Here is a 26,181-nt window from a genome sequence, read left to right as displayed (position 1 = left end):
TCTCTTTTTTACCCTGTTTTCTGGGAGGAAAGTGTCACTATTCGCGCCTCTGAAATTGTTGACGCATTGATATTGGCACTATTTCTTTCGAGGGAAAAGCGCCACCTAGTTGCGTACTATTTCTTTGTTTTTTCTATTTATATGTATAAGGTAATCATAATTTACGATCATGTATTGACTGTTCGTTACCACGTTACAGGGACTACCGTGTCAGGCTGAAACAAATGTTCTACGAGACGGGACTATGATTGATTTGTGTGGGGCGACGCTGCTGTGGCGGAGCGCTGAAGGACTCAAAAACTCACCAGTGAGTAATACTGATATTTATATGATGGGACACATACGGTTTTACTATATATATACCATTGCATTCGGATAATTGGATTTTGTTTAAATAGAGATGGTCGACATGGGACGAATGTTGTCGGATGCTTACGAGGGTGTAGTTTGTAGGCCCGAGACGAAGCCGAGGGTCTCATACAACGAAGTAGGATAATTGCGCTTTCTTCTGATTTATACTATAATTATTTAAGAGTAATCATAGTATATATATATATATATACACTTTTGTTAACTTTTCAGACAATAACTTAAAATATTCTTTTAATATAATTTTATCAAAATAATTGCAAAATTTCATAATATAATTAATAGTTTACAAATCTCGCTAACAACAAAAAAAATACGAACAATAATATAATTTTCGTGCTTTTTTGATACTTATTATTTAGAACCTAATGTAACTTGTCAAATATAATCTACTACAACTAATGATAAATTGTATTTAGCCCAGTTGTAACATTATTCGAGAGCAATTTCCGTGTTGCTGATCAAAAATCATTATTATTCCAGACAAAACGAGACTTAGAGGCGTTAGTTGACGAACTGAACGCCGGCAGACCACAGTGTCCGGTAGGCCTCAATACCCTGGTGATACCTCGCAAGCTGTCCTCTGTGCGCGACGACCTCAACCAACCCTACGTGTATCTCAACTGCGGCCATGTACAAGGTAACGTAACACTTCGTTACAATAACATACGTTTAGGCTAAGCGAAGCTGAGACGAAAACTAGTCTGCGTCTCGTGGCGCCAGCAAAGATTTCTGAGCGATTTGTGCATGTTTTTATCGCTAATTCTTAATTTTGTTGCAATTACAGATCATTTCATTGAATTAATGCGTTGTGAACCTTATTCCTATGGCGACCCATATAGCCAAATGGTTAGTTACCCTGTCTACTAAGCTAGAGGTCTCGGGTTCGAATCCTGGTAGGTGCAAATTTATTTATATGATGAATATAGATGTTTATTTCCGAGACATGGATGTTTATATGTATGTATGAATGTTTAAGTAAGTATATTGTATTAAACATATTATCGTTGTCTTGTGCCCATAGTACAGGCTATGCTATACAGTTGCATACAAGACTTTATGTACACCCAGAATATGATTCCTCTAAAAGATTCTGGAACAGTTAGCTTACTGCTAACATTAAAACACCAGTCCTAGTAGTAACCTAATATCATTCATTACTGATTATATACAAATAAACTAAATATTAATGAAACAATTATTTATTTTAGTAGTAATTTACATTTTGTATAGTGCAATAATTAAAATTCACTCGTATAGAAAGTTCTTTTGCAGTGTTTAAAATGAAACGCTCATTTTTTGTAAACAAAACAATAAAAATATCGAAGAAAAATGGCGGGGATTCGAATAACCTACTTTTTTTTACGGCGTTCTGGTAGTGTGGAACGCGAGTAAACGAAAATGTTCTTTTTTGAAATTCATACAGATACCACGCATCGATCAAGAAGAATGTGGCTGAGACTCTTTGAGCATGAAGGGTTTGAAAAAAAAAATTAGGAGTGATGTTATGAAATTTAGTACAACATTACAACACTATTTTGGATGATGTAATGGTTATTAGAACATTGGATGTTTTAATGTTGGCAATAAACTAACTGTTTCAGAATCTTTAATAGAGGATTTAAAGCATGGGTGTAGATAAAAGCATATATCGCTCACCTCATCCTAATTCTATATATTCATTTTACTCGTCAACTTAAAAACGTTTATTCTTTATATGACGCACAAGTGTTCTTGTTGCGTAGCACAATACGCTCGTGGCCTTTGTCGACCTCCTGCCCTGCCCTGCAAAAACTGTCCTAAAAATTTATATAATAAGTAAAGGCTAAATAAAGTTATGTAAATGTTAAATTTATATAATGAGAGGTAAATGTGAAAATAAAAATACAAAAATAATAATAAAGAAAAATAAATTCACGATTTTAATATCTATGTGATATCTACAGGTTGAATAATCTTTAAGTTTTATTCACAAACTGCAGCTTACATTAAAATATCATATCAATAACATTAGTGATTACGATGAGTACTTTTCATATATAATAAGGTCTGAGTTAAGTTGGCGGTGTTATATACAGGGTGGCGCAATAGAACGTGCATATTTAAAATATTGATTACAAAATAAATACAAAAGGTATAGTTAAAATAAAAATGAGGTATTATTAAGAAATAACTGAAGTTTATTTTTTAAAAATAACATCGTCTAAATGATGACCCTCTCTACGACGACACTCCTCTAATCGCAAACGGAAGTTATTGAAAACTTTCTTCAGTAATGCTGGTGTCATTGCTGCCATTTCACCACAGATATTCTCCTTGAGCTGATCGATGTTTTTCGGATTATTGCTGTAGACTTTGTTCTTGAGGTATCCCCACAAAAAAAAGTCAGGAGGCGTCACGTCTGGACTACGTGGGGGCCATGACATATCACCTCTTCGAAATCAGTCTGCCAGGGAACATCTGTTTCACAACCGCCATGGAGTCATTTGATATGTGTCAAGTAGCTCCTTTTGTTGAAACCAAGTCCTAGAATTCACTATTCTTGAATTTTCAAGCTCTGGAGCCAAAAAACCTTCCAACATCGCAACATTGCGTTCGGTATTAACAGTGACGTTTTGCCCCCACGCATTTTCAAAGAAAAACGGTCCAATTATTCCTCTACCAGAGATTGCTGCCCAAACTGTCACTTTAGGACTATGCAGTGGTTTCTGGTGCTTGAGTTTGGGATTCTCACTGTTCCAGTAACGACAATTTTGACGGTTTACGAACCCATTGATATGGAAGTGGGCCTCATCTGAGAAAAGGATATTGTCAAAATTAGAAAATCGATTACGCATTTCATTAGCAAATGCGAGCCTTGCTCCGAAGTCAGACTTTCAATTCTTGTGTTAACTGCAGCTTGTAAGGATGCAGTTTAAGATCCAAGTTTAAAATTCGTTGCAAACTTCGTCTCGATAAGTGTAAGACAGAGGATCTCTTGCGAGTAGACATTTGTGGATCTCCTCGTACAGACTGCATAACTCTCTCAATATTGTCGTCGGTCCTAGATGTTCTTGGACGACCTTTTGCTTGTGGTTTAAACGTTGAACCAGTCTCTTCAAAACGCTGTACCCATATTTAATTAAATTAGCAGTCAGAGCTTCACTAATTTGCCGTAGTCCATATTCAGAACAATATAAACGCTTAGTCACGATGTATGAACGAGAGTTCTCGTAAAATGCGCGACGCTTCCCGTCGAAGTGACTCATAGTGACTAAAACTCTATGAGTCCGCCTACCCAACGATGCAGACTCCCCCCGCCCGCGCACTTTCTACCCCGCGAAAAAAGATGATGCAATATGCACGTTCTATTGCGCCACCCTGTATTAGTAAGTACGTGGCGCCAGTGGGGCCACACCAGTAACAGTCGTGATGTCAGGCGAGCACACGTGGGGCGCGGACGGCAGCGAGGGCGTGCGCCGCTGCCCCATGTGCCTGGCGGACGGGCCCGTGGGCCGCCTGTGTATGGGCATCGAGCCCGCCTTCTACGTGGACTGCAGCCCGCCCACCTACGCGTTCAACCCGTGCGGGCACATGGCCTCCGAGCGCACTGTCAAGTGAGTCTGGAATACACTACGATGGTAGCTTATTTATGATAATGAGGGACGAGACGAGCAGGACTTTCAGCTGATGGTTATTTATACGCCCTTACCATTACAATGCAGTGCCGCTCAAGGTTATTGAAAAACTCAAAAATTCTGAGCGGCACTACAACTGCGCCCGACACCTTGAAACGTAAGATGTCAAGTCTTATTTGCCCAATAATTTCACTAGCTCCGGCGCCCTTTAGACCGAAACAAAACTGTAAAAAAACCGTTATGAAACGTCATACATACAATTCAAAAATCACCAACCAAAGGTACTGTTTACAAAATGACGTCCCAGAGAGCTTAGTATGAAAAGGTTCTATTCCTGTTCCACCTGACGTCCAACCATCAGTTACATGATTAAGAATTTTACTCACAGTGAAGCGTGTTATGTTGTAGTAGGAGTTTGTATGAAGAAATGCATTAAACTAAAAATTTCGCGCTATATTCGTATCACCTTCTCTGAATTTCAATAAATTTGTAATAAAATGTATCCTTTCATGTAAGTGTGTGTTAGTGTAACATGTGATGTCAGTCGAGTAGTTAAGGCGTGAAACAGTAACAAAATTTTTTTTTTATGGAATAGCAGGACCAACGAGCGTACGGGTCACCTGGTGTTAAGTGATCACCGCCGCCCACATTCTCTTGCAACACCAGAGGAATCACAAGAGCGTTGCCAGCCTTTAAGGAAGGTGTACGCGCTTTTTTTGAAAGTACCCCTGTCGTATCGTCCCGGAAACACCGCACAAGGATGCTCATTCCACAGCTTTGAAGTACGTGGAAGAAAGCTCCTTGAAAACCGCACTGTGGAGCACCGCCACACATCCAGATGTTGGGGATGATATCCTTGTGTCAGCGTGTCGTGCGAAGGTCGAATTCGGCGGCAGGAATCAGGTTAAGCAGCTCTTCAGAACACTCCTCGTGATAAATGCGGTAGAAGACACATAATGACGCGACGGCTCTATGTATGCGACGCAACGCCTTAGTGATCCAGCCGTTCACAGAGCACTGGGTCTCCGACAATTCGGTTAAATGGATCGAGCTAATACTGGGGTGCGCCAGGCCAGAGGTGACAGCAATACTCTATGTGTGGCCGGACCTGCGCTTTGTAGAGCGATAGAATGTAGCCGGCTTGAAGTATTGCCGTGCTCTATTAATGACGCCCAGCTTCTTCGAAGCCAATTTGGCTTTGCTCTCCAGGTGGCTATATATAATATAAATTCATATTTATAGAAATCCGAATAGGAAGCGACCTTCACATTCGTTTAATAAATGAAAATTATATGCAGGATTAAAGTTAACCCGTGATACTCCGTCTGTCTGTCCGCAGGTACTGGGCGAGTGTGGACATTCCCCACGGCACCAACGGGTTCCACGCCATCTGCCCGTTCTGCGCCGCGCCGCTGCAGGGCTCGCCCGGATACGTGCGCCTCATCTTCCAGGACAACCTCGACTGAATCTTACTCGCGACCAGGTAACTCTTTCTCACGTCTGTCTGTATTCCCGCAACCCCATCAACCGCAAGAGTTAAATTTAAATATTTATGAAGTTATACTTCTGTTCTGTTAGGCGCGTTATGAAAAAATGATGAGAGTGAAATTTTAAGATGCGTGTGCGTCACTGTAACACAAAAGTAACAGGCTGAAGTTGGTTCCTAAGATTTTCTGACGTTTGCGTCATTTGTTCTTTTTTTTAGGGATTTAAGCATTACACTCATTAAGTTTTAATAGAATTGACGAACTTATTGATATTTTCCATTCTATCTGCTTTACAGTTTTAGTGGTTTTCATTAATTAAAGAAGAAAGTAAACGTCACACGCTATAACATGTGCTTAGGTGTAGTCGTTTTGAAGATTGACCAGAACCACCAGCGCAAAAAAATACTGGGAGAGTTTCTTGCGCCGCTTCTTCTCTCTCAGAGCGCCATTTGATTCCGAAGCGGTAGTAGTGTCTAGTATATTAGAAATGACATCAAAAAGAATTCTAAAGGAATCAATTGTGTGAAAAAAAAAAGTTGTAAACAATTATTTATATTAAATTTAGTGTTTTCTTCATATTTAAAGGATATTATTTACTTTACAGGTCCCGTGTTGTACTTAGCAGAAGATTAACTGACAGAGGATTAAGCGAATAATTACCAAGTCGACTTAGTTATATATAAGTACGTCACAGGCAGTATAAGTGTGTCCACTAACAGCTTACAAGCTTATGGAATCTCAATTTGTTAGTCTTTGAGTCAATGCTTTATTTATAAGGGTACGCGTCGACTGGCCTTTAACAAATAATATTGTAAATAAATGTATATGATGAATTAATTTGAAAACAATATGTCATTCAACTTAATTGCAACAGGCGTGCAATGGCAAATTAATTGGTTGAGAATTGATTGTAGTTAGTTATCTCATTTTCCTTTATATATATACCAGCTAAGGAACTTAGCGGTGAGCGAAAGGATATAACGCCTCGCCTCTTATTGTGAGACGCAATTTTTTTTCTTTAAGTATTCATCGACTCTGCTTAAGATTCTTGCTGGGGTTGACTACCAACATATGAAATAAATTATTGCTAATTATGACTGAAATATAATTAAGACTTAAAATGGCGATATAATATAATCATTTAAGTTAAGTTTATTTTAAAAGTATCAAAATTAATTACTGATATAGTATATGTCAAAAAGAAAAACATTGTAATATAAACAAAAGTATATGAAATGCTGTTGCAATGGTTAGGGCGAGTCGACGCATACCATATAGCTTCCACTTTATAACGATCAGGAATTTGATTTATTAAAAATGGGCACTGAAGCAGTACAGTTAAATTAATGTAATAAAACTGTATTTATGACAGTTTTAAACACACTGATCTACAAAGAAACCCACCACAGTTTCCACAAATGATCATAACATTAACGATAATATATCTCATAAAATATTACTAATTGGTACCAATTTTTTTTTATATTTCTCACCAGTCTATATTTAACCTAACAATTAACATTACAATTTCTTTTCATTTTAAGTGGAAGCCTTTAATTTTTGTATATATATTTTTAACTACAGTTTAATATTCCAATATTTTGATGAATTCTCACTTTTTTCTATATCTACTTTCTGATTTTCTGTGTTAATCAGTTTGATATATACCGATTATATAGTTTTAAATAATATTTTTTTTGTGAATTGTCTACTTCAATCAGACCAAAATTATTCACGTAAAAAATTAAAAATTACAATGCTTATTAAGAAATTATTTCAAAAATAAAATGATAGGATCAATATATACACTACTGCATATAAATTGGTGTGAAATAAAAGGTTTTGTATATTAATTTGATTCACAATAGAAATCTAATAATGTGTATTACACAATATATTATCGAACATGTAAATCTTATCCAATGTATGACGCTTGCACGTTTTGACGACACTGATTGATATATCGTGATTATACGATCACTGTGTGAGCGAGGCGAAAAGATGGTTATATAAGAGTGACAGAGAAAGTATTAATAGGTCACTGACCGAAATTCTCTCTTATCGGCGACCAGACTATAATACCATTATATCACCATGTTTTAATACTTAATTACATATTGAAAATATACAAAAATCCGTACTAATAAACAAATATTTACATGTGTCACGAAGTAAACGTTGATATATCACAGAACTTGAAATTTTAGTAAATGATATCATATTAATATAGCAGGATATATAACTCACGGCCATTAGAAGTTAGTCGTAATGGCCGTCAGTTAATTAAATAATCGTGCAAGCGTGACCACATAGGAGATATAATCGGATGTATTTAAAAAAACAATATTTATTGAAGTAAACTCGAATGTAAGATAAGTTGGAATAAAATAACGCTTTGTATATTGCTCGACAGATTGATACACGATCGCAGCGTTCGGTGAAAACAATTATTGGTTAGGTGACGTTGTATGTAAATATATGTTTGGTTATTTATCGTTTTCGTGTGACTTTTTAGTTGATAAGTGATATATGGTACGGTAAGCACGATCCGCGAATACGTTACAGTTAAATTACTAATACTTGAAGATGCTTTGTTTGAACGCAAAATGTAAACATAGAGCAACATAGAGGCAACAAACCTACAGATAACAGATTTTGAACTTTGTTTAGATCGGGAGAAACTTGGTGTTACATAGTTCTTGTGTGGAAAGGAGGGTAGATGCAAATTTTATACCGTCATACAATTTTTCACGTCCATAGTTATTTGACTTGAATTTATACAAAAAGATGACATAATATACAAACGAATAAGTGTTTTAGCGAGCCAATGGCACAGAGATACAATAATAAATTTGTGAAAGCACTGCTCAAATGTTACTAGCCTTAAAACTGTCTCTTATGCGCCATCTTTAATTCCAAATAAGACGTTAATTAAAGACAAAACAGCTGTAATGTTAAACTAATGAATACCATTTGTTGCATTATCTAAAATCTAAATTATAAAAAAAAATCATTTGTATTTCATTAGAACTGACGCTTGGTTCTGATGATGAATATTCTTAAAGGCCGGCAACGCTCCTGTGATTCCGCTGGTGTTGCAAGAGAATATGGGCTGCGGTGATCACTTAACACTAAGTAATGCGTGCGCTCGTTTGCCCTCCTTTTCCATATTCCATCATTTGCATTACTAGTCGAATAATGTAAAGAAATAACAGTCAATATAAATGCGTGTGTTATTTACTTCTGTTTGTTTTATGTACATACAGAGATGATTTAATTTAAGATTATCGTAATACAATATTATAATTATATCATGAATTAAAAAAGGGAGTGTTTTAAAAGTATGAAGTTTAGCGGAGGTGTACAAGTTTGGAGTTATCTAGAAATAAAACGAGAAAAAGATGTATAATGATGTAAATGAATTTAATATGTGTTATTGTTTGCAAATTCGGATCTGTTTAAGTAAGTCATTTGTTCGAAGAAAATATTCAGATCTAGTGTTCTTACGTGAGGCTATGGTCTAAATAGAAACAGAATTATTACAATGAGACAACAAACACTGGCTCAAAACGAATGATGTTCGTTGTAGTTCGTCGCTCGGTGCGAATGCTCGCTCGCTGTTGGTTTATTTTTTGTGGGAAAGCGAGCATCTTTCGACAATACGAGCAGAATACGTGTTCGTTCGCTGTGAATTATATTAATTGCGTATGCGAACATTAATTGCTGGACTACAGTAAAGTTCGCTAAGTGTAAACTCAGCCTTATAAATTTGAGTTGACGCGACCTACAGAGTATATAGTGAGGATCTCATTGATGTCCAACAATTCCACGGATGTATTCAAGCTACTGTAGTTTAAATTGTATAAATATGTAAGTTTTATAGATGTAGAATAGCTTATGGAATTTGATGGAATAGTTTTTTCTACAATTGGAAACACATAGTTGTGTAGTACACGTATTGCCTTTACCGCGAATATAACTATAGATTAGTTCGTTGATAGTTGAGAACCGCTTAGGTAATGATTATTATATATATTTTTTTTTGTGTTTAACGTATCAGCTCCCCTACTCTCTCGGAAAGGCTCAAAGTGACTTGTCAAGTATTTGTATGGCAAACAGCGCACCTGGCGGTTAAAATAGTAGAGGAACTGTTACGTTTCTTGACCCGATCGACGTGTGAATGAGTTATTTTTAAGTTGGAAGCAAAAGGTGATAGTAACGATATATAAATAGATATGTAATAATCCGTTTTTGATGTAGTTTTGTAACGTCAGTTAGTGTTCCTTAAGCTTCGATTAAAATTTGTCTGGTTCGCGCTTCAATGCTGTAGAGATTAATTTAATGTTTGATTAGCATATTGCATGAGTGTCCGGTTAATGCCAGAGTAAACCAGATTGCTATCCGATTTATTTGGCTTTTATTTAATGCCAGAATAATGTAAAACCACCGTTAACTAACTTGTTCTTTACAATAGTATTCTGAATAATATCATAATATGCCTTATATAATTTAAGCAAAACATTATTATGTTGTATATAATTGAAGATACTCAGTTTAATGAAAGCTTGACAAGTCTATAGTGTTTATATTCACCAAAATTAACAGAGCTACTGTTGTCGCTGGTATGAACACAAGTCGTAACACCTGTTGACAACTTCAGACAAGACTAGTTCTGCGATCAGATACTTTACCACGACAACATTAAAGTAAAAAGAACTGAATGCTAGCCTTAACGGTTATCTATGATAAGTGCTAGGTTAATAAAATGCTCTTTTGGAGTTAGAAAATTGACGCGCTGTTTTATTTTACCCATTTCTTAGGGTTATGTTCCAGTTGGCGTCGCAATACGTAAGTGATCAAGTGTGTTTTGTGGAGACAGTGACAGTGATAGTTCGATGACGTATTATATGTTGAGAAGCTTTTTGGAAGATGGATTTTAATCTGCCGCTACTAAGTCCTTGAAGCGTTATTTAATAGACACAAAACGTAAAAACTACTGACATTATATCAATCACATAAGTCGAGCAGGTCATCGCCAGTCTTTATCAATCTTTAAATGTTGGCGAAAGTTTAAATTCAATCATCAATTGTTTTTTCTGAACAATGGTACTCAAATGTTTCGGCTTATTGTTGTTCAAGTTAATTAAATATAATATTAAAACTCAAGAAAGTAAGTAGTTGATACGTAAATCCGCATACACTGTAAATAATTAAAGGTTACTATGCGAGAATTTCATCAAATTAAAATAACTACACAATCAAAAGAAATTTAAAACATTGTTACAAAAATAAGTTCCCAATGACTGGATTGTCCAGGCACCACAAGTATCGCCCGTTCACCATCATATCACCATCCATCACTTCCCATTAGGACCATCCTTCGCACATATCTTAAGGAACAAGCAATTTAATACAAGCGAGCATAACAAACTATAGAATATGTAGTTTTATTGCACACTCACCGTAGTCCTTCAATGCGACAGAAAAAGTGGGTTTGTACGTGATAGCCTGTCTACCGTATACCAATAACATATGAATATAGAATTTGATATATGGACAGTAAGTGGGGAGGGTGCTATATTCGCGTCCGTGAGAATTACCTATCCGTGTCTCTTGGGTCGTGCTTAATGAGCAGCAAAGCCGAGTGTTGGGCGGCTGATATCCTGGCCATCTGGTTCCTACCAGTTCATCCAAATGGAGGGAATTACCTCACAACACTCGTTACCTTGTTGACTTGTGCCTTGAGGCCAGGAGGTCCTTGATTTCACCGCCTGGGAGTAGACGGAAGCCTCAATAATAAAACACCCTAATAGCATGGTGTGGACCGTGCTGATGGGATGAATGGCTTCCCAGCCATGGCGCGAACCATGATGGACTGAGTTGTACACTAACTCCTTCCTCCATCAAAGGAACAATACAGAACACAATCCTAAGAAGAATCAGTAATAGCCTCCCCGTCCCTCGATTCGGATCGGTACAGGAATTCTGATCATATCATTGTATAGGCAAAGCGTGGGAGGTGAACATCTCTAATAACATACATCAAGATAGAAAAGGAACGAGAATCTATTGACAGTAACCAATTTTGATTTACATGTCGTAAACAGTAAGCCACGCTTGACATTACGTCCGTAGTATTTTGAATATTAAACCAGTGGCTGGCAACGCACAAGTTGACAAATCAAAATTGCTCACGCAATATCGAGCTGTCAGATCGTCTATAACGCTAGTATAATCTAAGTTGATGGTAAAACTACCGAAGTAAAATTTGTGCCAACCGAATATAATTACAAACCATGGGTTTTAAATGGGTTATGGTTAGGAGACGGATAAAAATAATTATAAGTCTTATCGGAACGGCTGTCTCTTGATTATTGCTGAAAGGAAATAGCAAGAAAACACACATTACTCATAATAATATATTTAATTGATATTTGGTGCTAAAACTTAAATAAAATCACATTCGTTTTATTAAATAACAACTAAATTAACAATATTACAACTACTATGTATTAAAATACACCTCCAGCAACATACTAAGACGATGTTTATTTTAAGAATATATTTTAATGTCACTTTCGTTAACAGCAGCAATTCATTGTGTTTCCAATAGGTAGTTATCTGACAGTAAGGCTGAGATCAATAGAGCGTAGGTACTGATTTTGCTCAAACTTTACTTACTTTGATTTGATATTTATAGTCATTAGACAGCTGAGATTATGCTGGGCTTAACACAAGGAGTGTAGAGGCAAGGCTACACGTTTTCTCATTATAACTTTTTAAGGTTATATTTACTACATTATTTTGTACGTAAGTCGTTGAAATTTTCACTATTTAACGACTTTAGTCGACAATAATATTAAATATTTTAACTCGGCATACTTCAATTCGGTTACAATTGCTACATTCATCATACTTTATACCATACCTGTGCCTACACCAGCGCCATTGTGGGAAGTTTTTTGAACAGTTCTAAATTACATAAGCTGGACACCTTTTCAACTTTTCTCCCTTATGAGAGATATGATACTCCTTGCCTCTACCCTCCATTTTTTTTAACGAGGAGGAAATACATTTACGTACTACCCCGGTGCAGTATGTGGCACAGGGAGTGTGGGACTCAACCACTTAGACCATCTTCTACTCAGGTAGAAGTCGACCAAGTTTGGTAATACCCACTAAAACCTCCTCAAAATCAGAGAGTTCCCCTTTTTGAGAGGTTCTCCGGGATCTTTGCAGGCCATTTCACCGGAGAACCTCGGGGAAGAGGCCATCAGTCGCCCTCTACCAACTGCCAGTCGGGGCTGGTGTTGAGAGGTCTTCTTTGACCCCTCTTCCCCTCCTGCCCCGTCCTACTGCCCTCTGAAGGGCAACTGACGCCCTCTCTCTGTTTCGTTGCCTCTACCCTCCATAGCTTAACCTAAGCCAGCCCAATAAAAAGGTCAAGCGCACGATTCATTATAAATTGTCGAGTATTATTAAACAAACTTTTGCTTTAAAAAGTATACTAAATTATAACAGCATCCAAAACTTATCTGTTTATTAATTTTATTTAAATAAGTGGAAAATGATGAATGATTTATGTAAAATGTGGACTTGATAACTTATTTCGTATAAGATATAGAACGCATTTTTGGAAGCGTGACAGCTATGGGTGACAGCAGACAGTAATTAGGTAGTAGTAGGAATTTTTTTAAATTTCGAACAACTGCTGTTGTGATGATGCAAGAAATTGTTCATCTCCTCGGCTCCACTTTTTTTTCAATTCCTTACTTAATTTCCTTTAAAATTACAGAAAAATTGATTAAAAAATCATATTCCTGCTCACACCTAACTTTTTTTTTTATGGAATAGGAGGACAAACGAGCGTACAGGTCACCTGGTGTTAAGTGATCACCGCCGCCCACATTCTCCTGCAACACCAGAGGAATCACAAGAGCGTTGCCGGCCTTTAAGGAAGGTGTACGCGCTTTTTTTGAAGGTACCCATGTCGTATCGTCCCGGAAACACCGCATAAGGAAGCTCATTCCACAGCTTTGTAGTACGTGGAAGAAAGCTCCTTGAAAACCGCACTGTGGAGGACCGCCACACATCCAGATGGTGGGGATGATATTATAACTTGTGGCGTGTCGTGCGAAGGTGGAATTCAGCGGCAGGAATCAGGTTGAACAGCTCTTCGGAACACTCCCCGTGATAAATGCGGTAGAAGACACACAATGAAGCGACGTCTCTACGCAACGCCAAGTGATCTAGCCGTTCACAGAACACTGGGTCCCCAACAATTCGAGCTGCTCTGCGTTGCACGCGGTCAAATGGATCGAGCTGATACAGGGGTGCGCCAGACCAGAGATGACAGCAATACTCCATGTGTGGCCGGACCTGCGCTTTGTCTCTACAAATATTAAATATAGAATGTGGGCCGGCTTGAAGTATTGCCGTGCTCTATTGATGACGCCCAGCTTCTTCGAAGCCAATTTGGCTTTGCCCTCCAGATGGCCACGGAATCAATCAATCGAGATTTCGAGACCCAGTATTCCGATACTAGGCGAGGCTTTAAGGGAAGTGTTGTCGAAGAGCGGTGATACGGCAAATGGGGATTTTTTTGTGGTAAACGCGCAAACTTGAGTCTTCTGGGGGTTGAATTGGACAAGGTTCAATTTACCCCATTCCGCGACCTTCTCGAGAGAGGACTCGATAGAAGACTTCAGTTTCTCCCGGCACTGGTCGATGTCTTCCCGAGAGAGACTTGCATGGCCCGTGTATACGGCATCACCAGTGCTGTCGTCTGCATAGCAATGTATGTTGGAGGTGTCCAACATATCATTGATATGCAGAAGAAACAGCGTGGGAGATGGCACACAGCCTTGGGGCACTCCAGCGTTCACGGGCTTGGGATTCGAGCAAAAACCGTCGACAACGACTTGTATGCTACGCCCAGTGAAGAAGCTGGAGGTCCACTTGCATAAGCTCTCGGGAAGCCTAAATGATGGAAGTTTTGAGAGGAGCGCCTTGTGCCATACACGATCAAAGGCCTTCGCTATATCCAGGCTTACTGCCAGGCCTTCCCCTTGCTTTCAATAGCCGCCGCCCATCTATGTGATAGGTATACCAGAAGATCACCTGACGACCGACCATGGCGAAAGCCGTATTGTCGGTCGTTGATCAACTGGTGACCCTCTAGGTATACTAAAAGCTGGCGGCTAATTATGCTCTCCATGATTTTGGAGAGCAGGGAAGTAAAAGCAATAGGCCTGTAGTTTGCCGGATCCGAACTGTCTCCTTTTTTTGGATCGGATGGACAAGGGCTGACTGGAGCGAGATACGTATATTAAAGTCATGGCAAGCATTATTTAACTGGCAACCATGGTTAATCGTAAATAGTAAATGTAAAACTTCAATTTTCTATAAAGCGATGTTTATAAATACGACTTCGAATCAACTTGCTAGTAAGTCTAAGCAAAGGCTAAGTTCGCCCTATAGATCTCAGCCTAAGTGACCAGACGCTGTATCATCCTATTCCATTAAAAAAATATCAAAGGCTAGCCGGCATAGTGACTAGGGCCGATACTAAGTTTGGTTTCATTAAAATACAATAAAATTATTATGTTATTGTACCTTACCTGGCAACAGGTTCACACGGAGTGATTTTAGGTGAGCGTCTGTTGAATTTGAATGCTATACGCGAAGATCTATATCTTATGCTACGAAATAGCAAAGATGGCCGACATTGAAAAATTACGGCCATCTGTAATTATTAGTATTTTAGAATATTTGAAAAGAAGAGAGATTGAACATAAATAAGATATAAATCTGGTAAAAATCACTTTTCCACGAGACTGGATTTCGGAGAAATCTAGATTGGAAGGATCTTATTTGTTTCTGACGGAAGGGCTAATCTGAAGATATTTCTGGATACGTACAAAATGGCTTGCAAATATCATATTTTGATCAATTTTAAATACTACCGTCCATTTTTATTCAGGTGACCTTTGCCTTAATAATTATTATGTCTTTAAACAAATACGAAATAAGGTAAGGTTTTAATTTTTTTTTAAAACATTTTTTGTAGCACTATTTTTTGAATTCACTTCAAATCGCAATTTTAGTAGCGGTTGATCAACCAACATCGTTGTCCGGTTTCGTGAACCTTCAAAGGCATTTCAGTGTAAATTGAGTTTGGTTGTAACGAGTACGCGGACATATTGGTCGTAAGCGGTGGCTATAGCGAGCCCGAGATGGTCGCGGTTCCATTCGAGCGCGTTGATCGGCTGCGAGCTGATCACCATACGCTGAAGATGTTTCAGCTTCCCGGGAACTCCCACCGCAACGCCTTGAGCGTCCACGTGCACCCGCTGTTCTGGGTACTGGCTGCAGATTAAATAAATAATTATGAACAATTGGTGTTCTCGAGAGGATCTCATAAAATAACCTAATATTATAACATTACCTAAAATTACGGCAACTATGAGTAGTAATAAATGGAAGGAATAGATGACAGAGAGAATAGCATTGCCTAAAAATTGCAAAGGGCTTTTGTGATGTTCCTAGCGATAGACAGACAAGCAAAGCAGACCCCTAGATTGTCCGCGTTTATGTTCCACTCTTTCTCCTGAAGACTGTTTCACAAGATGCAGTCTTCTATATAATATTCTGCTCCTAGGCGAATATCAGCTATAGCTCTGAGCTGGCAGCCTCACCTAGGCTAGGGTACAGCGGCCTAATCACCCGCTTACTTGACCCTAACAGTCTACGGCCACTTCTTTCGTGTAAATACTTACTATTTCCACAAGGAGACCTGGCCGTTTCCAGCGCAGGTAATGAACAGGTCCCGGTTTTGCGGCAGATGGCGGGACACCCATATTGTACCGCTCTTCGTAGTGTTGTCAAGTACCTACGAAACATGGGATTTAGACATCAGCACGTTAGTCTTGGGGTAATAGTTGCGTGTCTATAGCTGTTTGACCTGATTCCCGCCGCCATATTCCACCTTCGCACGACACGCCACAAATTAGGATATCATCCCCACCAACCGGATGTGTGGCGTTCCGTCACAGTGCGGATTTCAAGGAACTTTCTTCCACGTACGAACAAGCTGTGGAATGAGCTTCCTTGTGCGGTGTTTCCAAGACGATACGAAAAGGTAACATTTCATGGTAATGTAATGGTTCATATTCTGGTGTGGTGATTTCAAGTAAGAAAACATATTATAATGTACCTAAATATTAGGAACAAACAAAAATATATGAATTGAACTTTCGAATATTATATTATGGTAAATGTCAAACGATGCACTTAATCCCAGCTAGAAATGTGTTTAGCACGTCATGAACTTGGGACCAGTAGTTTCTCAGAGATGTCGAGTTTAGAAAAAATAATTAATTTTAATCAAGTTAATAATACATACTTGCGCAAAACCTTTAGTGGGATTCTGTGTTCTGACATCGAACACATGAAACTTGCCCTCTAATGTTGTGGCCACTAATTTATTCATCGGAATATCCTTACGATCAAATTCAGCACAACAAACCTGAAAGATGAAGTGAAAAGCTTATAACGTTCTGAATAATAATATGAATTTGCAAAAGAAGAATGAACTTCATGGTCTACCATTCTTAGTGATAGTTAGAATGGTAGACCCTGAATAAATGAATATTTATCCATAGTTACTTATTTGAATCGGGAAAATTTACGTAAATATTTTTGTACAAAGCATGCTGCATAAGTTGACAAATCCAACTTAACTTAATATTAACTGAAGAGTTAATTCGAATTATAAATTTATTCAAGATTTGTACGTATTTAGAACATTTCAAATTTTTTAAATTGAATAATGCAAAAAAAAAATAATATAAAATATTTACAAAAATAACAATATATAAATATTTACTTCCGAAGAAATTTCTAACGAACCGCGCGATTGTGGAATGCCAGACGTCTACGTGGTGCGGTTGGTACTTTGGACGTAATGTCCGGTGGTGGAATTCGGCCGCTGGAATCAACCCGAACAGCTCCTCTGAGCACTCCCCGTTTAAAAACGGTAGAAGATGCAGAGAGAACCCACATCTCTACGCAATGCCAAAAAATCAAGCCGATCGGAGATGGCTTAATCGTCGATGATTCGAACCGCTCTTCGTTGTATGCGGTCAAATGGAAGAAGCCCAGTACCAGACTGGGCCGAATTTGCGCCTTATAAAGTAGCAGGCGGTGGCTTTTAGTGAAGTACTGTCTCGCCTGTGAGTACACCAAGCTTTAACGAGGCCACTTGGGCCTTTTTAGAGGCCAGTTTGGCCTTCTCTTCCAAGTGACCACGGAACTGAACGTCGTTCGATATATCGACGCCAAGTATGCAAATACAGGCTGTGGCAGTTAGAGGAGTGATCTCGAATCGAGGGGATACAACAAAGGGAGACTTTTTAGTGGTGAACGCACAAACTTGTGTCTTCTTTAGGTTGAATTGGACTAAATTATGTCAGCCCCATTCCGAGACTGCAAAGCAAAGTCTCGGAATTTCAGACACAAGTTGGTTCCAGTTCTTGTCGACGCTATCCTGGGACATGTTGGCACGGCCGGTGTAGGAAGCATACCCTGTGCTGTCGTCTGCATAGCAATGAATACTGCTGATTTGGAGCATATCAGCAGTATGAAGAAGAAACAGTGTAGGTTTTTTTTTTTTTTAATTTAAATAAGTACACTTTTAACTTATTAATATATCTTGCCAAACTTTAACAGTTTGTTGGCAAGTTAGTGCGCTTAAAAAACATTTAATTATATGTACATACTTAACTACTACTTACTTTAATCTAAGCTATTAGGACTTACAACTAAACATTATTGGAATTATTAATATAAGCCAAAAGAAAAGATTTACCAAATCTATATACTAAATTAGCATATAGCATTGTTGAATAACATTGAACAACATTCAGTGAGAGTTATTCAATGCTATTCAACAGCGCATTTTTCATCTTAAATTTAACTGCATTTTTATTTAGTTTGGGAACACTCCTCAGCCACGCTATCTCGTTGTATATGACTGGCACCACATATTCATTCAATCTTTTGCCGTAGTAATTTTTAATCTTTGGAACCAGTAACTTTCCCTCTTTCACGCTTCTGGAGTTATATATTTTTTTTTATATATATGAATAGCACGCAGCCTTGCAGCGTTTATGGGTTTTAATTCGGAGCATGCACCGTTGATAACAACCTTGATGCTCCGATCGGCCAAAATGCTAGCGACCCATTTGCACAACCTCTCGGGAAGTCCATAGTATGGCAGTTTCGTTATAAGCGCTTTATGCCACACCCGATCGAAGGCCTTCGCTATGTCCAAACTCACCGCCAACGCCTCTCTCTTCGACTCAACCGCTTGCGCCCATTTATGGGTGAGGTATGCAAGAAGATCAACAGCTGAGCGACCCTGACGGAAACCGTACTGGCAGTCGCTGATCAGCTGGTGCTCCTCTAGGTATCCCAAGAGCGGGCGGTTGATAATCGACTCCATTACGTTGGAGAAAATGGAGGTAATGGCAATGGGGCGGTAGTTGGACGGATCCGAGCGTACACCTTTCTTAGGGATCGGGTGCACTTCAGCCGCCTTCCATAATTTCGGGACTACGCCTTGCACCTTGGTCATCCAGAGTCGAGTATGACGCGAAGAGGGAGCCCAGGACATCAGCTTTCTCTTTCGCGTCATGGGCCAGCGAGTCATCATCCCTGTGCAGTGGCGAAATGGCTGGCTGGCAGAAGTTTCTTTGGACAGCGACCGAACGCACAAGTTCCAGAGAGAAGGCGTTGCAAGTCTCTCGCCAATTCTGCCAATATGCTTCCACTTCGCTTCAGCAATAACTCTTTTGAAGGAGGCATGATTGAAGTGTTTTTTAAGTTCGCTGGAATTCACATACTTGATACCACGCCATTGACCCAAGCCTGATAGCACTCCTCCTTTCAGCGAGAAGCCATTTTGCAGGAGCGGTCAAACCATGGTTGGGACCTGCCACTGATAGCTACACAAGAGGATGGAATAAAGAGATCCATACCTTGCAGTACCCCATCAGCAACAGCAACAGCATCAGAAGCGGCATCTGGATCACCCAGCGAAAAACAGATCTGCCTCCATGGGTAGGATGCAAAAAAGCACCGCATCTCGTCCCACTCTGCTGACCTATAGTGCCACACGCGGCGACAGCCTAAGAAGCGGGGGCGTGTTTGGCGCGTGATCGGGACAGTGATGCGGATGAGGCAGTGGTCCGACGATCCCAGAGGAGGATCAACGGAAACTAGGTAGCCGTCCGGATGTGAGGTCAACAGAAGGTCCACAGTGAAGGTGTATGATCTTCCACATCTTGGTAAGCGTTGGCGCAATAACCAGTTGCGTCAGACCATATGCTAAGGCGAAGTCGTGAGCCTAGCCATTCAGCGTGGTGGGCGTTAAAATCGCCAAGAAACACGATCTCTGCTGGGGATCTGCTCCAACACGGAATCTGTAGCCATTTGGATGTGTTCGAGGAGCCGGTCAGTCTCTGCGTTACCGCTATCGGATCTATACACGCATGCGTAGATTCGCGGATAGTCGTCGCAGTCTACACGCAGCCAGATCATGGATAGGTCTTGTCCTCCAAGAGAACTCAGGCGTCGAGAACAGACATCCTCCCTGACGTAAACGCACACGCCAGCCCGTGGTATAAAGGAGTGATCCAAATTATACCCCGGGTATGAAAGGTAAGATGAATCAGCCAGAGAGGATATCTGTGTCTCGGTTAAAAAGAGTAGGGCCGGCTTCGCCGTCTCCAGGTGAAAGTGGACGGCATTTAAATTTGACCGAAGCCCCCTGATGTTGCAAAAGTCCACAGCTAGTGCGGAGAAGGGTGGTTTGAGCCTCCTGCTTTGCCCCGAGCCCTGTGCATCCTGACTCGTCAGCACAGATTTGCCCCCTCCAGAATACGCGGGGCAGACTGAGCAACCACTATTAGGTACAGGCCCTACTTGTGGACGCCCAGGAACGGATTCTCCAGGACTGCATAGCCTGGTACCGTCCTGGAGTAGTCTATTTTTTTTAGTCCATGCTGCCATTTGTATTCGGGAGGGGGGGGGTGTAGGCCTCCAGATACCCCACTCACCGGACGAAACACAGCGGCATAGCCTCTATTTCACGCCAGTTTAGAGTGGGGGAGTGGTATTTCTCCGGGCGTGTCAGCCCAATTCGGTTGTGTCCATCAGCACCAACATGGCACTACCACTCCTAAATATAAATTGTAGCTCAAAACAACTTCATTACCTAACAACTTAACAATAAGGTAAAAGACACACAATATAAAGAACACACCCCATTCTTCAAATTGCACTCCCATCTTAGCGACATGGTACGCAGATCAAACATCTTCAAGTCTCCGTTGTCGTAACCTGCTGCGACAATTCTCTCGGAGTCATTGAAGGAGTTGCCGAAAGCAACAGCCCAGCAATCTCTCCTGGTTTCTCCCTTTATTGGTTGCATGTTGGCCACTGGCTTGCCTCTCTGTCGAGGATCCCACACTTTGACGGTGCCTAATGTGTAATAAATAATTTGTTATTTTTAATGTGATATCCCTCACGGTGGGATTTATTGCACAAATTAATTTTGTAACCAAAATTTTCGAACAATGCGGGACTTGGACCCGCGGCTCTCGGGTTCCGTTTGAGCACTCTTACCAATTGAATCAACTGTTCAATTGGCACATGGATCATAAATCTTGAAATCGTATGTCTTGTTCAACTCTAAGGTTGTGTAAATTTTACACTCAAAATAATATTTATAACAGATGTCTAACTGAGTAAAACTACAAAAATGGTAGACCTTCCATAATAATGTGAATTACACCATAAAAACAATATTTGATATTTAAACCATAAATAACACACATAAGTCCTACCATCTCTACTTCCCGTTACAATTTCCGGCGCTCCACAGTTGGCACTGCTACCACCCATACCATCTATGGAATTTATTATATCTGAGTGCTCTTTCGTTATGTACACTTGACAACTCTTTTCCAAATCCCTATAAAAGTAAACAAATATTTTAGCATAAAATAGAATTGCAATTATTTGATGCTAAGGTCCCTTTAAAAAAAACTATTCTAAGACCACTCTTAAAATATGGTTTTCAGGTCCTTATTACATAGGGATATATAACAGCTAGAATGTGTCCAGAGGAAAGCCAAAAAGAAGCCCAGGCTCTATGTTGATAGTCCTACAAGCAAAGATTAAATGAGCTTAATCTGACTACTCTTGAGAAAGATTCCTCTATAATGACCTCACCACAAAAACCTGCATACATCTTTCCTAAAAAAGACAATCAGAGACCATCCTGTGGGCACAATCTACCTTTGATAGATCAAACTATCACTCTACTCATCATTTTTTCACAAACAGTGTGGTTAATAATTGGCACTCACTGCCAGATTTTGTCTTGGCACAACTTACAATCCTTTTAACAATAGACTCGACAACTGGCTATGATGGAACAATTCAAAGACTATTATATTATTAATGTTAATACTAGATGTGAAAAATCAGCTAACAGCTGCTAGTTTGTAATAAAATAATAATAATATTTACTTACCATATCTCTAATGTGCCTTTAAAGTCACCAGTAGCAAGCCTTCTTTCAATATCGTTGCTGGCACCGAAGGTACCACATTTAAATGAATTTGGTCTCTCTATGGTCTTTATTTTATCAAATTGTCCATTTGTTATCTCAAAAATTTCGAGAGTGCCACTGCCCTTAGGAATAGATCCAATAACAACAAACTTAGCTGAACATGGAATCCACTTACAATCAAATAGTGAGTGATCTAAATTGTGTTCAATGTGTGTTATAATTTGAGGAGTATCCTGGTCTTCCATTTAAAATACGAAAGTCTTTTTTTGTCAATTGAAGTGGAACAATAACTAAATTTTCGATAATTTAATTTAATATGACAAGCAGTCCCAGGAGGTTATATTATTAAATGTAATTTGTAAACAATCACGTCGCCATAGAAACTACAACTTTTTTTGTTTTTTTTTTTTTATTTATCAACGACTGGGCCTAAGTCTCATGTTTTTGACAAACGTACTGCGAATTCGCTTTTAAATCATTTCATTTCATTATTTTCAAAATCGGAATTTCATACTACTTAGGTACCTAAGAATAACAATGTTTATTATAAAAAATATGAAAGTTATTTTACCGAAAGTCGTAAATTTACCGATTCTCGGTGTGAAAAACAACATTCAAATCTTCAATACAGTCCCGCAAACTTATCTGGCCCGCTGGCAGCGTCGCTGTTATCGCATTTAGTGTTGCTAGTAAATATTTTTTGCAATAAAGTGGGTAAAAATAATATGCACATATTAGAGGTGTTCAGGGTGTCACGGTTTTCACTACTTTCGCTTTCTTTCGCTATTTTTTGTTCACGCATCTGACAGAAAATAGCAAAAGTAGCGTTAATAGTAACTCCCTGAACATGCCTTATGTAACATAAATGTTACGTCAAGAAAAAGTAAACAAATAGTGCCATTAAAAAAAGATTTTATAATGGCACTATTTGTATATAAAATATAAAGATATATTTTTATACAATAATTATGATCATTTACATAAAATGTATGCCGAGTGTTCTGTAACGGAGATATCCCAGGTATTCTTATATCACCAGAATTGTTTAATTCATAAGTCATTTCATCGTTATCAGAGTCACTACTTTCACTTTCACTATCACTACCTAAATTAATGATGAAAGCCTCGTCTAAGTATTCATCCCTTTTTCGATACTCGTTTTCAATTTTTTTTACATGATTGCAATGCTTTTGCCATTCCGTAACTGTTATTTTATCAAAAGCTTCTGCAATCAATGTAGGCATTTCAGAATTTGATCTACCAATATTCTGATCTGCTACATTTCTTTTCATAGAGCTCCAAATCATTTCGATTGCATTTAAATCTCAATGGTATGGTGGTAACCTTAACACGCTGGTTCCAATACTTTTCAATAATTCATCTATTTCGTAAATAGATTTTGGTTTGTGCCTTTTGATTAATTCGTAGAGTTGCGGTTTTGTAAAATGTTCACTAAATTCAACATTGTTTTCTGACAGCCATTTTTGCATATCAGCCTTTTTATAATTTGAATTAGGGCATTTGCTTATAGAAATACTATGATATGGGGCATTATCCATTATGATTAATGTTGGCCGATGTAGATTTTGTAGAAGTCTATCAGTCACCCATTTTTTGAAATTTGTACTATTCATTTCATCGTGATAATCACCGTTTTTTGTATTTGATTGAAAAACTAATAATGCATTCTCCACAAAGCCAGCTTGTCCTCCCGCATGAACAATTATTGATCTGTTTCCTTTCGAGACTGGATTAAGCACACCATCAACTTCATCACTTTGCCAACAGCGTCCAGCTGTATGAGACGAATGAATATAAGTCTCGTCCAAAAATATGACTGGTTTTTTTTCAACGCATTCATTTTCATAAATTTTTTGTAGATAATTAAGAGAAAGCTCTCCATGTTGATATGTCATTACGTTCAATAAGTACTTTTCGATTAGATTTTGATTTCTTGTAACGAAATCCAATTTTAGTGAGTATTTTTCGGAGTGTTTCACGACTCCCTTTAAAATCAATGTCTTCTTGGAGCACATTTAACAACTTTGCTAATGTGGGAATTTCTTTGTGCTGTAGAATTCATGAATTTTTCTTCTAATGACACCGAGATCAAAATTGTCCACTTCAATTTTGCATTTAGTCCTTTTCCTTTTTTTTCCTGGAGTGGAACTCTTTGTTCCAGTTTCATCTGCTTGCTCTTTTTCTTTTACAAGTTTTCTTACAAATCGCTCCCCAACACCTACAATAGGAATAACAAACAGTAAATAAATAATATTTAAAAATATGTATTTTAATTTAAAGTGCGTGGTGGTATTTTTTTAGAAGCTGACAACACTAATCTGTGGCAGCAGCAACGCGTTCATACAACTTATCGAAGGATATAATTGGTGCCTGAAGGCGTTTTTCTTCCTTCATATAATTCACAACTTGTAATGTAACGTTCCTCGCATCACTTTTAAGAGACTGAGCGTTTGGCGATTAAATAAAACAACGATTAATGTATGTGGAAGTAATGATTTATTAAAAGGTTACACGATATATATACAAAATCCTTAAAACTAGTTACCCAATTACAATCGTTACCTTAAAAATATTTACAAGTTCAGAAAATACACACCAATTTCGTAGATCTTCTCCGTAAATAACTCATCTAGCAGGGCGCGTAGAAGGCCCTTGTCGGCAACAATTGGTGAAGCCATGGTTGTTATTAATTAGGTTAAGCGAGTGGCAACCCCCGCTGCCCGAGTCAGGCAGAGGGGGAATATAATAATAAAGTGGACAACTATAGTTTAGTTGTACACTTGCACATTAATAAAATACTATTAATAATAATAAAGTATGCAAAATTAAGAGAAATTATTAATAATAATAATTAAGCCTAAGACTTAGCTTTGCTGGATGTAGACTGGCTGGGCCGGAACCCCGATGCACGCTGTGCAGGCCCCCACGGAGAAGACACACACGGCACGATCTGCAACACTCACAACACACACGATTAGCGTGCAGAATCGCGAAACACAGCACAGGTGCTAACCAACACGATCGTAAAACCGGGTAATTAACACAGATAATAACTAAGCTACGTTCATTCAATAAGAATTTGAGAATAATATTATATGTTCTATCTCGCTCTAAAACTAATGCTATCGCAGTTTGTGTAAACTCGCGTCGAACCTCGATCATACGATGTCAATGAGCATTCCGCACCTACCATATTGCTCATTGATTAAAATTGTATGAATAGCGATCGACGCCCGAGTCCCGACGCGTCATTCGAGGACGCTCGGTCTTGCTGTACGGTTGTGTAACGCGGAGCATATGACTGATCACGTTAGTATATCTGCGGTCGTCGAGAGAAAGTAGGATGCTTGAAACTTCACTGAGATGACTACTGGTGATCTGTATGATTCTATGAGATTATGTACAGCATTATGAAATGGTTCTTATCAGAGCTAATATTACGTTATACAAAATAAAATGTTCTTATCAGAGCTAATATTACGTTATATAAAATAAAATGTTCTTGTCAGAACGAATCTTTCGGTACATATTACAGTTATTATGCACGATTACTATTTCTACGATATATAATGCACGTTACAAGTTGGATATTAGACATTTGTATTAATTGATATTATTGGTTGTAGGTACAGCTACAACTTTTTAAAGCTTTCGGCATTTTTCACTTATTAAAACCACAAAAAGAAAAATAAACACACGGAACAAACAATCAATGGTGGGAATGTCATGGAATAACAGGCTGATAGACATTTCAAAATGGCGACGTTAGTTCTACTTTTGGTCACCGGGTCAGATAAGTTTGTCAAAATCTTCAATTACTGACGTTTAATTTTATTTAAAATCTTCTACCTTATTATTAATATCTATAAATAACTATTAATATGATTTTATTGTGTTTTCCTCTTCTCCTTAGGTATCGGGTAGCGTCTACTGCTATTTTCTTGTTCAAGTTATTATTCAATTTGGATTAGGTTAGAATAGTGGGCATTAACGCCGGATCCTCTCAGTTTTCAGTGAATAATTTGGGTAAGTTTGGGTTTGAACTGTG

General features: G+C 38.6%; 2 protein-coding genes across 2 annotated transcripts in view; one reads left to right on the top strand and one right to left on the bottom strand.

Annotated features, from left to right (window-relative positions):
* LOC126970249 (protein pellino) overlaps positions 1-10,264 on the top strand; it is a 100,517-nt gene extending 90,253 nt beyond the window's left edge. Inside the window, exons 6-10 of the mRNA XM_050816068.1 lie at positions 200-307; positions 853-1,009; positions 3,788-3,965; positions 5,326-5,469; positions 6,078-10,264. Of these exons, the coding sequence (XP_050672025.1) occupies positions 200-307; positions 853-1,009; positions 3,788-3,965; positions 5,326-5,452 (570 nt within the window). The 3' untranslated portion in view covers positions 5,453-5,469; positions 6,078-10,264. The remainder of the gene's footprint in view (positions 1-199; positions 308-852; positions 1,010-3,787; positions 3,966-5,325; positions 5,470-6,077) is intronic.
* Positions 10,265-11,878: 1,614 nt separating this feature from the next.
* Positions 11,879-22,705, bottom strand: LOC126970259 (dynein axonemal assembly factor 10). The gene is made up of 6 exons (XM_050816087.1): positions 22,074-22,705; positions 21,382-21,509; positions 20,799-21,016; positions 16,878-17,000; positions 16,252-16,364; positions 11,879-15,841 (listed from the first exon to the last, which is right to left on the bottom strand). Exons 1-6 carry the CDS (start codon positions 22,355-22,357, stop codon positions 15,634-15,636), a joined length of 1,074 nt encoding a protein of 357 aa, XP_050672044.1. The 5' UTR covers positions 22,358-22,705; the 3' UTR covers positions 11,879-15,633.
* Positions 22,706-26,181: the final 3,476 nt, after the last annotated feature.

This window comes from Leptidea sinapis, chromosome 20 (genome assembly GCF_905404315.1).
Source record: "Leptidea sinapis chromosome 20, ilLepSina1.1, whole genome shotgun sequence".
NCBI lineage: Eukaryota > Metazoa > Arthropoda > Insecta > Lepidoptera > Pieridae > Leptidea > Leptidea sinapis.
This window is presented reverse-complemented; position numbering and strand designations above follow the sequence as displayed.

What these genes read in the sequence shown, in the direction of transcription:
- LOC126970259 (XM_050816087.1), bottom strand. Translation starts at nt 22,357, where the DNA reads ATGGAAGACCAGGATACTCCTCAAATTATAACACACATTGAACACAAT. An exon ending in TGTAACGGGAAGTAGAGATG is followed by an intron (nt 21,017 to 21,381) that starts GTAGGACTTATG and finishes ATTACACATTAG; the next exon opens with GCACCGTCAAAGTGTGGGAT. An exon ending in CCACTAAAGGTTTTGCGCAA is followed by an intron (nt 16,365 to 16,877) that starts GTATGTATTATT and finishes CATGTTTCGTAG; the next exon opens with GTACTTGACAACACTACGAA.